The following is a 12,709-nucleotide window of genomic DNA, read 5'->3' as shown; positions in this document are numbered from 1 at the left end:
CAGTTAACCTGTTCACTGACAGCATTCCGAACTTGGGAACGAGTTACGCAGCACACGTACAAGAGGTTCCAACTATCTATCTTTGCGTTGGCCTTGGTCAAGTGCACGGTCGCTCATCAAGCAATTCTAGATGCCACCACGTTGGTGGCGATTGCCGATGGCTAATAATACAATATTGGACACGTATAGCTTACCCACAGCTTTACAGTTGAAATTTAGCCCCGGAACATCCGAAGTTCGACCATGAAGTGGAGGAAGACCGCCTTAATGCATTCAAGGTGGACAGCTCGGCGGCGTCGAGCCCCCGGGATACCGTGACCCCTCCACATCTTCAAGGGAGATCACGCGCCCATGGCGTGCTCGGGAACAACGCAACCAAGGCGAACCCTCTTGGTGTCCATAAGAGGAAATGTTAGCGCTGAGGCCGGGCCTTCCGCCGTCATTAGCCTGGGCGGGAGAACTCAGATGCGTCGGATCCCTCACGATCATGGGCGGTCGGAATCACGTCTATAAGAGCCTGGCACTTGTGTCCATTTGTACATTCGCTTCCACGTGGTTTCCATAATGACCATGCCAATGCTCGACGGACAGAAACGCCCAAGCTAGGCTTGGTGAAGATTCGACAGCGTAGGCATAAGCACCAAGCTCGCATCACGCATTTCTTCCGCAATCATGAGACGAAGCTCAACAGCATCAGCACACACGATGGGAAAATACGAGGTACGAAGCAACCGACTGCATGTCAGCTTTGCACCCGAGCAGGCTTGGCGTGCTCCAGCAAGTCGACAAGCCCGCGCCCGAGATGTAGGCACCCGGATCCTGATATTGAACTGGAAAGGAATGGTTGGACTACGTGCCAGAATGATCAGGGGCGAAGAGCAGCCTTGGCATACACGTAAGGCAATGATCAGCAGCCGGGCAATGGAGCACTAGCATTTGGACGGTCGGCGTGATCATGCAAGCCACGGTCTACTCTATAAGACTGAGGTCGTGGAGGGCTGACCCTAGCGATGGGATATGATTGCTAACTGATACAGCTACATGGGGGACTACTGCATCCAGACCTCGCCAAGACAAAGCTCCTACGGCGCGTGTGTGGGGCGGGAACAATCATCGTTGCCTCGAGGCTAGATAGACTGGTACTGAGCTTCGGCGGATACACCGCCAGTTGTGTGGGCGCGCATTCCAAGCCCGCCGAGAAACACTGCAGCAGGGCCCCGGCGCGAGAAGATGCAGTCCTGCCTGCGCGTACGTCTGTACTCCGCGGGGACTGTGCATGCTTCGGCGAGTACGGGCATCGCGGAGGATGTGCAGGACGTAAGGTGGGCATTAGTGAGGTGTCCAGGCAAGCCGGAACTAGAGAGCTGCGGTCAGTATCTCGCTCGCTATCGAATAGAGTTATTGTAGGGAGCTATAGCGGTACTCACATACGCCCCGCAGTCGTCCTTGGCGTGAAGAGGGAGATCGGAAAAGGTACTATTCATAACACCACTTGGGCGGGCCCCTTTTGTCCTTTTCAGAGAGATGCGCAGGGGACGGCTAGAATGATCTTGTGAGCCACAGTTATCTGCAAAGACATAGTGCTCGGCTCACCGGAGACGGTGATCTGGTGTTCGAAGCTCGCGACGCATAAGGCCCCCGCCAGACGTGGTCGTATGACCGTTCGGGCGCCATGACGAGTTGGGATGACGCCCGAACATAATTCCTTCGTCCCCGCCTGCTCCTCTTGCGGCGCTGCCGCAACTTGACGAAAAGCACAGCACCCACAAGGGCAAGGACAACCACCACTTCGTCGGAGGTCAAGTCAAGGTTGAGCCGGAAGAAACGTCTGAACTTACCCAGAGATACTGTGACTGCAACTACCCAGGAGTCGTTCAAATGCCCGACAGATTCTTCCTGCACCGAAGACGACGGTTCTGCACTGACAGAGTTCCTGCCGGGGTTACCACCTAAATGCAGGGGTCTGGTATACGAGTACTCACTCCGGGCTCGTAGACTCGTTGGAGTCCGCGCGTGTTCCAAGCGGAATCGCAGTCGTATGCAACGAGAGTGCAAGGATTGTACCGAGATAGCGCAACACAGTAGCTCTGCTCATCTTCCAAGCTAGACTTCGAGATAGAGGCGACTTGTAGCGTTCACGGAAGCCGAGCAACAGCGGGGGTTGTGGGGAAGAACACAAGACGTTGGGGGGTAGCGGCAGACGTGATCGGCGCGGGCCTATGGGCGGGCATTTTATGGAAAGGGCAAGCATCCATAAGACCCTTGGCAGTGGAAGTTTGCAAGGCCTAAGAGAAGGGACCGGACGGCTTAGAAGATCCAGGTTCGCGAATCGCCAAGTGCTTCAGCGGTGGAAGCACTTGGCCTTGGCAAGCCAAGAGATCTTCGCAAGAGGCCAAGTTCGGGCCGTGCGCGATCGGACCGCACAATCTACATAAGTGTACCGTACGGCACAGAATGACCTCTACACCAAAGACCGCGGGTTGTATGTGGCTGTCGTTGTTGAATGTCGAGAGCGGCGTGTCAGACCTCCCAGAACACCGATGTCGCAGCAATCGATGTGCCAAGATACATTGGTAGAGTCCGACCCGAGGAGGGAGGTTGCTGAAATTTCTGGTCGCTGTGTAGGAGCTTTTGATTGAAAAAAAAGACCCATATTTACCCTTCTGAAGGATCGCCAAGCCCGCTGACGAGGGAGGTGCCCAGAGAGCTAAAGCCTCCCTAACGTTCCTCCCCCGTTAGAACTCGGGATGAGGGGCGAACGGAGAAGATTGTGGTGGAGGCGCACGGGTGATTGCAGCAATTCACTTTGAATTGCTTAAAAAGTGGACACACTGGGAATTGAACCCAGCACCCCCCGCAATTCCATCTTCTAGATGCTAAGCGGATGTGATAACCAACTACACCATGTGCCCATGCTTCCTAAAAAGTTTACAATAAATATCATAAATTGTGAGGAGTGCGGAAGCAGCGGCGATCTGAGTTCACAAGGGCCAGCACTTTCATCGTTCGCCCACGACACAAGTTAGGGACTTCAAAGTCAGTGGGAATCATGTTTGCGGCAACACTGCGAAGCAGTAGCAAGGCAATGGGTTTTACCCGGAATACTTTCCCCCAGCGAGCCTTCAGTTCCACGTCTACAAGAATGAGTGTTGTGGCGTCCTTCGTTCAACAAGGCAAGAAGGTAACAATTAGTTTGAGCAGACGCCTCCCCTACTTGGTCACTGACTCGCTGAGTGTACTAGATTGTCGCCATTGGCCGGAACTACAGCGAGCATGCCAAGGAGCTGAACAACGCCGTTCCGAAAGAGCCTATCATCTTTCTGAAGCCTACCACGAGCTACGTTGCTTCTGGAGGCAATGTAGAAATCCCTAGGGGCATCCTAGCACACTATGAAGGTCAGTACAAACTCCTCCAGCACCCGCTGCCACTTCAATATCGATCTCAAAGTTATGCAGTGGAACTTGGCGTCGTCATAGGCAAGCGAGGACGTGACATACCTCTATCAGACGCAGAGAGCTATGTCGCAGGCTATGGTATATGTCTTCGTTTCGTTCATCTGGGCATGTGCTGATTTCCGCTCTATCAGCGCTGGCCGTAGATATGACAGCAAGGAACCTTCAAGAGGAGTTGAAAGCCAAGAGGCTCCCTTGGACCGTTGCAAAGGGCTTCGACACTTTTACGCCGATCAGGTAAAATCAGCGCACTAGCGGTTTCATAGTATGTTGTCACGGCTCATCAATGTTCCTGAAGTTCGTACATTTCCAAGGACTCCGTGGCTGACGCGGCGAACTTGAGTCTCACTCTCAGGGTATGCAAGGGAAGATAAGGAGTCGAGAACCTGCCCATCCATCTGACGGTCGCGTACAGGTCAACGGGGCAGTCAAGCAGGACGGAAACACCAAAGATATGATATTCTCCATTCCTAAACTGATCGAGCACATCTCGACAATCATGACATTGGAGGCGAGTATGGACCCCATTATGTTACCATCGCTGCTGATGTCTGCATCACAGGAGGGAGACCTCATCCTGACGGGGACTCCTTCGGGAGTTGGTCCAGTCGTCCCAGGAGACAAGGTCGAGTGCACACTGAAGGACAGCACAGGCAAACAACTCGCCACTCTGGACTTTGCTGCTGTACAGCGCGAGGGTGGGTATGAGTACTGAGTACAAGCCTGGGTCTGCGTGATAAACGTATAATAAGGGTTCCATGGATGTATCTAATTATCAAGCCATCGTGGGCTAGTACCACTGATGATGAGCCGGGTCACGTGTGTGCACAGACAGATAAACAGATGGCCTGACAGCACTCTACTACGTACACGCTATGTACACAATATCACCATCTCGGGGTAAGCATACACTACCGAAGCGTACGTCATCTAGTTGTTGTCGCGGGCAGTCCGTTCGTCTTGCTCCCTGTTACCTTCAGCCGATCGGCGTTCCAGCCCTCCTGCTTCGTCAAAGGAGCCCGTACTGGATGCGCTCGCAAAGCTCCAGCTATCCGCCCCGGTGGGTGTGAGCGAGCCCCCATCCCCGAAGGAATCTGAGCCGGCCGTCTGGAAATCGCCGAAATCTCCGAAAGACTCAAATGAACTGTCGTTCATGAATCCGTCAGCTGCAGTTGTCGTTTCGAACGTGAACGGATCGCTGCCGTTGGCCGCGGCCGAGTCGGAGAAAGGTCCGAAAGCATCCTAGAAGGTAATAGTCGTTACAAAGAGCAGTGTGGACATGTCGCTTGACTCACGTCCTCGAAGGGATCTTGGAAAGAATTGTGCGACGACGATGGAGGCGCAAACGTATCCTTGACGAATGCGAGTCAATGACGAGACACAAGGAGTCAGATGAGACATACGTCAAATCCGGATGAGCTCAGAGGTCTCCGTCCGTTGTCATGCTGACGAGCGGTCACAGGAGGTGGTCGCAGCTCGAACGTCGACTGAGCAAGCCAGCCGCCGTCCTCTTCGTCATCAGATGCTTCGTCTGAGGAACTAAGGTGATCGGAGGATTGCATCTCCTGGACCAGATAATTCGCAAACTGCGGCAATTCGAGTCAACGCCTGCTCGTCGACAGTCACGGACATCATGAGACCTACGCGGGGCGGAGCAGAATTATACTCGTCGTCGTCATCGTCTATCGGCATATTGCCGAAGTCCGCGCTACCTTCCCTTCGACTTGATGTTCTCCGGAATTCGCCCTTCACTTCCGGTCCTCCTTGTTTCTCATCCCCCGCTGGACGCCCAGCTGCCGCTGCAACTGCGTCTGCCTCGTCGACCTTCCATTGCGCCGCACCATTCCGCATAGCTGGAGCAACGACTGGCTTGCCTCCGCCAAGAAGACTGGTATCCTTCTTCTTGGTTTCTTTGTAGCGACCAGTGACGTACTCATCCCACTCAGGTTGAGGCGCGTACTGAGCGATCTGCAGGCGGAGGTCGGGAGGAAGGTGTTCCAGGGCACCGATAACGTCCTCGGAAATGAGCGTTAAGTGGCCCATGTAGCCTAACCTGACGCCCTTAGGTTTCTCGCTGTGCAACACAAACTCAGCGAGAACCGAATCACAGTAAGCGCAAGACACGGACCTCTCCGCATCGTTGCGTTTTGAACCCTCAATGATGCGGTGCATGAGCCTTGCGTCACGAAACAAGGCGACTGTCAATTCCCGGTTGTACCCGCCGTCGACCCTCCCAGTCAAAATCTGGTGTATGAGATCGTAAACGACGCTGTGCAAGAAGTTATTCCAGGGAAACTCGAAGAACAGGTCCTATTTGAGGGTCATCAGATGACGGGTACATCACTTATCATGCAGGACGTACCAGCAATGTCGACGCCACATTGGCTTCCAGGAAACGCTGCTTGAGCCTCTCTCCGAGCACTGGACGACCAATGGGCAATTCTGACTTAGATCTCCGAATGCTCCTACGCGAACTAGCTGAACGCGGTCTAGATTGAGGACCCTCTGTATCCGACTGCCAGGAGTTCTGACGTTGCGGGAAAGAAGAAATGTCGCCAGGTGATGTCGACACAGCGGGTATGGGCGCCGACAACCTAATGGGTGAACCGACTCGATTTGAGGGCTGTTCGGAGGGAGACCCCTGAAGACTGGAAGTCGGTTCGTGTTGGGAATCGTACATGGCAATCTCCTCCATGGCCTCCTCGTCCGAACTGCCACCGCTCATATCCTCGTCGGAGTCGATCAGGGACGACGATGGTGCGTGTGATACGGGAAACTCATGAGCAGACTCCGTCTCAGCGTCTTCGTCGTCGTCGTCCATCCCATCGTCGTTACCAGACCCATTTCCGATGGCAATGACCTGCGCCAGTTCCTCAAGAGCAGACAGACCGCCCTGCAAACGACCTTGGGCGTCGTACAAATGGTCGTACTCTTGCGGACGGTTGAGCAGCGACATGTTCGAACAATGCAGGAGTTCCGCATATAGTTCGCATATTCGATAACGCTCGAACGTGAGCGGCGGTAGTGCTCCAAGAGTGGTTAGGACAGGTCCGTTCTATCGGTCCGAATCAGACAGGGTTGTTACTATACCGGGACAAACTCACCAGAGATCGAGGCCCCTTGAGGTACCGCTGTAGCTTGTCGAGGTGATCGCACATAAGCTCCAGGACCGGGCCAAGATGAACAACACCCATGCGATTGACCATCTCCTTCATAGCTGCCTCTAAGCCTTCTCGTGCGCCTTCCTGGTTCATCTGCAGTTGCTGTTGGACTTGTATGAGGCGCTGACGTACTGTGTGGAAGAGGTAGGGCTCAAAGTAGTCCGAGTTGTTCTGCCGTATAAGCTCGATGATGATGCAGATGGATTGAATGACTGAGGACGCAGCAGATTCTGGAGTATAAGAAGCATCGACCTTTCCCTTGACGTCTGCATCAGGACCGAAGTCGCATAGGATGAAGCTGACGAGTTTCGTGACGCTATCCCGGTGCGCAAGCTCTCGGGCGAAGACATTCGACGCAGGAGGGTGGTTCAGTCCATCAGAGATGCCGGCAGCTGGAGATGGCGCTGCCATAGAAATGATGCCCTTGATGAGCTCAGCGACGACTGTGTGCATGTCGGGACTATGCACTGGTGATAATAGGTCGATGAGGCGCGACATGAGGTTTTCGTTGGATAACCACTGAATTTCTTGAGGTAAGAGTGGTTCGCGAAAGCCTGCATGATGCATGAGGGGAAACATACTTCGAGAACGCCAGCTCCAGCGGGATGTTCGTCTAGCTGGATGATTCGGACTAGGAGGTCCGCGAAGGGGGGCGACTCTATATGTCGTAGAATCCGTTCGACAATGTTAGGTTGTGCTTGGATGAACGCAAGCATCTGAGCGCAAAGGCTCAGACATCACACCACACAGGGCAGATCATAATATGATTGTATTCACCTCCGCGGGTTTCTTGCTCAGGAAGGCAACGTTAACTTTTGCAAAGTGAGCGGCCATCATCACCTGGCTCTTCATCTCTTCCGGGGACTTGTCCAGGACGGTCTCCCAGAAGGGCACGAGCAGCTGGTCCGGATGACTGGTACAAGTCTCCACTATGGACCATATTTCGCTGCACAAGACTTCGGTCGCAACATAGGGATATCTCCAGAGATCACTGACTGAGCACGCTCGCTCGCCACGGTGTGAGCGGACACTCACTTGAAACTGCCCTTGTCGTCGCCCTCGATCTGCCCCGTTACGTATCCCAGCAAGCGTTGCAGCACATTGACGCGGGAGAAATAGTCGATAAGCCGCGTGTTTTGCGCTTTGCACTCCTGAAGGAGGTCGTCCTCGTCAAGAATAGCTTCCAGAGCGACGTCCTCCTTGTCGAGGAGGGAGTCGATTGCGGACGCATTATGGAAGCCGAATCTGCTGGCAGACTCGGTGAAGACAGCTCGGCGGACGGAGAGCGAGCTCTATACCTCCAAAACATGCAGCGTCACTTCAATTCTAGTGCTCACAGAAGCTGAATTGTGCAGTCACAGTCTAGCAGCGATATGGCACGAAGCAAGAGAGAGGGAACGGTCGGGGACGAGACGGGCGACGAGGGGCGAGTGCCCGATGGAATGCAACTGCCTATTCCGACTGGCGCGAATCCTGCAGTGGCCAGCTGGGCGCTCGCAGCCATAGTCCCAAGCACCGTCCTATTGTACGTAACAACTACATGAACATGCCTGTCCTACAGGCCCAAACCGAAGCGCGACATCCAGAAAGACCCCCCGATGAGATTGAGTAGGAGATTGATCGACGATTGAGTTGTGGGACCCGGTGTACTGGTTGCATTCACGACTGCAGCGTATTGCGGAGCGACAGCACGTACATGATACATCGCAGGGTTGGCGAAGCAGGTTCCTAAGTAGGTATGAGACATAAAGTAAGCATGAAGTGGCTCTAAGCAGGGCGCTAATGTAATGAGCCTTCGGTTGCGGTGATAATACCGCAGCCAAGGCACCAATCGCGGTTCCACATCACCGCGACTTGACCCGTCGCCACACTGCTCTGTGGCTTCTGGAACGTGATGCGTATAATTCCATCAGCTCGTCTATGTGTTCAAGGTGCGTTGAGTTCGGTCATGGATGATGGGTGAAGAATGGACTGACCGCTGTATGGTGCCGGGGATGTCTACCATCCGATGACGGTACTGCACGCGGCCACGGAACCCTTCACCGTCGATGCCAGTGGGAGGCGAGTCTTCCCAAATCCACTTCCACTTGTCCACTGTAATTGAGGCACAATACAGCGCCGGATGCTCGCTAAATTGGCACACTTAATTTCCATAAAATGGACCAACAACTGAATTGAACGTACGGTCCGGGAACGACATAGATCGCATTCTCCTTTGGGTCTTTCTTTGCCACAAACATCTTCTGATGCATACCTTTGATTCTCGCATTTTGTCCGATAGTGTATGAATATAGGCCCGGATGTCTTCCAAGAATTTTTCCTCCCTCTAGGTCGATGATTGGGCCAGGTTTTGGAGGGATATATTGGGCTGGGGTAACATGAGGATCGACCAGCATGCCAGAGGACAGCTGCATAGCGTACCAATGAAATCATCGAATTTACGCTTCTCTCCGACGAAGCATATACCCATGCTCTCTTCCCTAGAAGCGGTCGGCAGGCCCCACTTCTGCGCCATTGCGCGAACTTCCGTTTTCTTGTACGGCGCAAGGGGGAACAAGGCGCGAGCAAGGCTTGCCTCTGGCACGGCAGCGAGATAGTAGGTCTGGTCCTTCGACCGATCTAAGGGACGTCGCAATTGCGGGCGGGGTGGGAACTTTCCATATGCAAAGAGGTTGGATACGCTAAGCGGAGGCAATGCCCATTTCTTGTCCGCGTAGTGTCCTGTCAAAGTGTTAGGGATAGACGATAGCTGCGGCATGCAAGAACAACTCTCACCAGTCGCAAGCCAGGAGTCCTTGCTGGTCAATCTGTCCATGAGTGCACCAAACTTCACTTCTCTATGATCATGGTGAGAAAAATTGTACGTGAGAGAAAGTTTGCACCCACTTGTTGCACCAGATATCTGGGTTGGGTGTAGAGCCTGCCTCCCAGAGATCCAATGCCGGCTCGAAGACACGGGTCCAGTATTCACGCGAAAGGTCTACCTGTAGATGTGCATAAGACAGCAGAGCTCGGTATATGGATAAATGACTCGCCATTTCACACTTGAGACCCAGCATCCGACAGACCCTCTGTACATCTTCCCAATCTTTCTTCCATTCACAGCCGCTATCGGTGCCCGACTCATCACGCGTGTCCCAATTTCGCATAAAGACCGCAGAAAGATCATAGTCCTATTGTGCGCACACATCCATGAAGTACCTCCCGATCAAGAGCGGAATGTCTTACCTGGTCTGCGAGAAGTTTGGCAGTGACGGAAGAGTCTACACCTCCAGACATAGCAACAACAACTATAAGGCCCATTGTTGTACCACTTATATTGATTCGAGGGTTCGTAGGGGTATGCTAGGCGTACCTCGGTCCCCTTTCCTAGGTGTCAGCCCCGCGGAGTGGGTACGGAGCAGAGGGAGCGACCGGAGTACCGACGAAGTCCATCCTATCATCAAGCTGCCAAGAGAGATAATTCGCCTATATGCACAGAATTACTGCGATGCAAGGTTCGAGGGCCCCGGGCCAAGGCGTAAGGAAGGGCAAGTACAGGCGAGAGCTGTTGTTCAGCAAGAGACGTGGTGGCGGGCCGTAGGCGAAGATGTCATGGGCGCTTCACGAAAAGCATCCCGTGCAAGCATGCACATCTTCCTTCTGGGTCCCTCGCTCAAATGCATCTACGGCCACGCCCCACACTTGCTCATAGTTGTACTTTATAGGATCTCGAACGACACTTGATAACACTAGCCTGGTGTTCCAGTATGTTCAACAAACCCCGTTCTCAACGCAGCTCGGTCTCGACACCAGAAGAGAACACTCCCACCCCCAACCGTCGCGCGCGCAGGAAAGAGAAGCAAAGACAGAATGGCGAAGCTGGACCGTCAAACCCACAGTCCTCGAATACCTCTGAGCCTCCTAGCAAAGCCGCTGAAGCGTCCAGCGCGATCCAGAGTTCGTTTGGCAATGATGACTTTATCGCGTTCTCGTTCTCGGACTCCGAAGAAGCGGACAAGCGGTCCGCTCGCGAAAGCTCGCCGCCACTCAGGGAGTGGGATAGGGGAAAAAGGAAGGAGAAGGAGCGCGAGGAGCACGCGGGACGAAAGAGGAAAGTGGAGGAGATCGACTTCAACGACGGGTACACGAACAAGAAGCAGCGCATCGCTGCGGCGTCGCGTAGGGCACCTTGGGCGCAGGATGTGGACTGGGATAGATGCGTGAATGTTGCAGAGATGTGCGTGCACATTGCCTTCTTGCTTTCTCGCACCTAACCACTTGTGGGACGCTATGCTAGGTTACACAACGAGGTGGAGGCGTTTGTCGACTACATGTCTCCAACGCCAATAGAGGACGAAGTTCGCTCGCTCTCAGTCCAGCTTATCGCAAGAGCGATATCGAAATCATACCCAGATGCCAAGGTACTACCGTTTGGAAGCTATGAAACGAAACTATACCTTCCATCAGGGTATGTTACGAAGGGACTTTTCGCTGTCCATAAAGCAGCTGAGCATATGTGCAGAGATATCGATCTTGTCATTTACTCGCATTCCATGATGCGAATGGACAAGGTTTCGGTGCTCCATTCCCTTGCGAACATCATGAAGCGAGCTGGGATTACGGACCGGGTCACAATCATTGCGAAAGCGAAGGTTCCTATCATCAAATTCGTCACGGCCCACGGTCGATTCTCCGTCGACATTTCCGTCAACCAAGGCAACGGCGTCGATACTGGCAAGATGGTGAAGCAGTTCCTACGGGAGCTACCGGCCCTCCGGAGCCTCGTTCTCATCATCAAAAACTTTCTCAGCCAGAGGAGCATGAACGAGGTCTTTACTGGAGGCCTCGGTAGCTATAGCATCGTCTGCTTGGCTATCAGCTTCTTGCAGATGCATCCGAAGATCCGGAGAGGCGAGATCGATCCTTCAAAGAACCTTGGCGTGCTCGTCATGGAATTCTTCGAGCTCTACGGTTCCTACTTCAATTACCAAGAAGTAGGGATCTCGCTTCGCGACGGAGGCTCGTATTTCAATAAGCGGCAGAGGGGCTGGTTCGACTACCGCGAGCCTCGACTGCTTTCGATCGAGGACCCAGGCGATCCCAGTAAGTCATCCCTTGAGAGGTTGTTTAGATCGCGGAATGAGTAATTGACGGAGGGTCTGGCTTTCGCAGCTAATGATATCTCGCGGGGCTCATACAACTTCGCGCGGGTCCGGACTACTTTAGCTGGGGCGCATGGGATCATGACCGCAGCGGCATATGCGCAGGCCAGCATCATTAGTGCACGGAGAGAGGGGCGGACAGTTCGACTACGTCCCACGTCCGATGCCGAGGAAATGAGCATCCTGGCGAGTGTAATGGGAGTTACACAAGAGGTATGGGGACGAAGCGCCAGCGCCTTGATCAAAATCAGAGCTGACCCATCATTGCGTTCCAAGACTATCAATCATCGACGGGTGGTCCAGGAGGTGTACGAGCGCCAAGTCCTCCATCGGATACTCGGAATCATTCCCCAGCCCTCGCTGTCATTCAGAGGCCCAACTGACGGCGCGTCGCGCACGGCGGAGGCAGAGAGCGTTCAGGATGCATGGGGTCATACCGACATGGACCCTGGTACTCCGGACGGCTCAGTGTCGGGCGCTGAGGAGGAGGTCGAAAGCCGGTACGACATTGAGAGCCGGAGGCAACCTCCGAAGAAGCGGAGGCGTACAGGCACCCGGGCAGATGAGGGCATCACGTTGCACACGGTGTACACGACGGACGATGAGGAGGATGGGTTTTCAGCAAGCCATCGGCCGAGCGGCGATGACGGGATCGAGGAGGAAGAGGAGGAGTATGATTTATCTGCGTTGGACGCGGAAAGTCAGGAGCGTGGCGGAGGAAGCAAGGCAGAAAAACGATCGTATTGGTTATCAAAGGCTATGGCTGGGGCCGCCAGCGACGGATGCGATGATTGATCAATTGCAATATATGTAAATTGTGGGAAGCCTGCGGTGGCATGGATGTGCATTCGTGTAGGACAGATTCTGTCGACGGCGCACTGTCTGGCATGGAAGGTGTGTGTGCGCAGTCAAGAGTCTCCCGGGCGGAAAGGAGACATTGCTACAACACGA

General features: G+C 54.0%; 5 protein-coding genes and 1 non-coding gene across 6 annotated transcripts; 2 read left to right on the top strand and 4 right to left on the bottom strand.

The window, feature by feature from the left end:
• Positions 1 to 943: 943 nt before the first annotated feature.
• On the bottom strand, positions 944 to 2,194 carry DICSQDRAFT_152195 (uncharacterized protein). The gene is made up of 5 exons (XM_007361415.1): positions 1,983 to 2,194; positions 1,839 to 1,933; positions 1,594 to 1,787; positions 1,428 to 1,539; positions 944 to 1,356 (listed from the first exon to the last, which is right to left on the bottom strand). The coding sequence occupies exons 1-4, from the start codon at positions 2,093 to 2,095 to the stop codon at positions 1,477 to 1,479; spliced, it is 465 nt and encodes a 154-aa protein (XP_007361477.1). The 5' UTR covers positions 2,096 to 2,194; the 3' UTR covers positions 944 to 1,356; positions 1,428 to 1,476.
• A 629-nt stretch (positions 2,195 to 2,823) lies between these two features.
• On the bottom strand, positions 2,824 to 2,912 carry DICSQDRAFT_t19. The gene has a single exon. It is a non-coding gene; the product is annotated as a tRNA-Ala (tRNA).
• A 230-nt stretch (positions 2,913 to 3,142) lies between these two features.
• On the top strand, positions 3,143 to 4,168 carry DICSQDRAFT_143567 (uncharacterized protein; the record flags this gene model as incomplete). Its single annotated transcript, XM_007361414.1, has 7 exons — positions 3,143 to 3,181; positions 3,243 to 3,396; positions 3,457 to 3,534; positions 3,588 to 3,690; positions 3,752 to 3,809; positions 3,869 to 3,964; positions 4,016 to 4,168. 7 exons carry the CDS (start codon positions 3,143 to 3,145, stop codon positions 4,166 to 4,168), a joined length of 681 nt encoding a protein of 226 aa, XP_007361476.1.
• A 215-nt stretch (positions 4,169 to 4,383) lies between these two features.
• On the bottom strand, positions 4,384 to 7,923 carry DICSQDRAFT_143566 (SAPS-domain-containing protein; the record flags this gene model as incomplete). The annotated part of the gene is made up of 11 exons (XM_007361413.1): positions 4,384 to 4,695; positions 4,749 to 4,805; positions 4,857 to 5,039; positions 5,098 to 5,527; positions 5,582 to 5,763; positions 5,816 to 6,508; positions 6,558 to 7,133; positions 7,196 to 7,330; positions 7,392 to 7,593; positions 7,650 to 7,859; positions 7,913 to 7,923. The coding sequence occupies 11 exons, from the start codon at positions 7,921 to 7,923 to the stop codon at positions 4,384 to 4,386; spliced, it is 2,991 nt and encodes a 996-aa protein (XP_007361475.1).
• Positions 7,924 to 8,235: 312 nt separating this feature from the next.
• On the bottom strand, positions 8,236 to 10,172 carry DICSQDRAFT_132346 (5-methylaminomethyl-2-thiouridylate-methyltransferase). The gene is made up of 9 exons (XM_007361412.1): positions 9,970 to 10,172; positions 9,843 to 9,904; positions 9,650 to 9,787; positions 9,501 to 9,598; positions 9,390 to 9,451; positions 9,036 to 9,335; positions 8,799 to 8,982; positions 8,591 to 8,743; positions 8,236 to 8,532 (listed from the first exon to the last, which is right to left on the bottom strand). Exons 2-9 carry the CDS (start codon positions 9,891 to 9,893, stop codon positions 8,394 to 8,396), a joined length of 1,125 nt encoding a protein of 374 aa, XP_007361474.1. The 5' UTR covers positions 9,894 to 9,904; positions 9,970 to 10,172; the 3' UTR covers positions 8,236 to 8,393.
• Positions 10,173 to 10,317: 145 nt separating this feature from the next.
• Positions 10,318 to 12,576, top strand: DICSQDRAFT_152192 (uncharacterized protein). Its single transcript, XM_007361411.1, has 5 exons — positions 10,318 to 10,833; positions 10,894 to 11,064; positions 11,119 to 11,699; positions 11,769 to 11,971; positions 12,035 to 12,576. Exons 1-5 carry the CDS (start codon positions 10,364 to 10,366, stop codon positions 12,551 to 12,553), a joined length of 1,944 nt encoding a protein of 647 aa, XP_007361473.1. The 5' UTR covers positions 10,318 to 10,363; the 3' UTR covers positions 12,554 to 12,576.
• Positions 12,577 to 12,709: the final 133 nt, after the last annotated feature.

Source organism: Dichomitus squalens, assembly GCF_000275845.1.
Source record: "Dichomitus squalens LYAD-421 SS1 unplaced genomic scaffold DICSQscaffold_2, whole genome shotgun sequence".
Classification (NCBI taxonomy): Eukaryota; Fungi; Basidiomycota; class Agaricomycetes; order Polyporales; family Polyporaceae; genus Dichomitus; species Dichomitus squalens.
The sequence above is the reverse complement of the archived record's forward strand: the minus strand, read 5'-3'. Positions and strand labels throughout refer to the sequence as shown.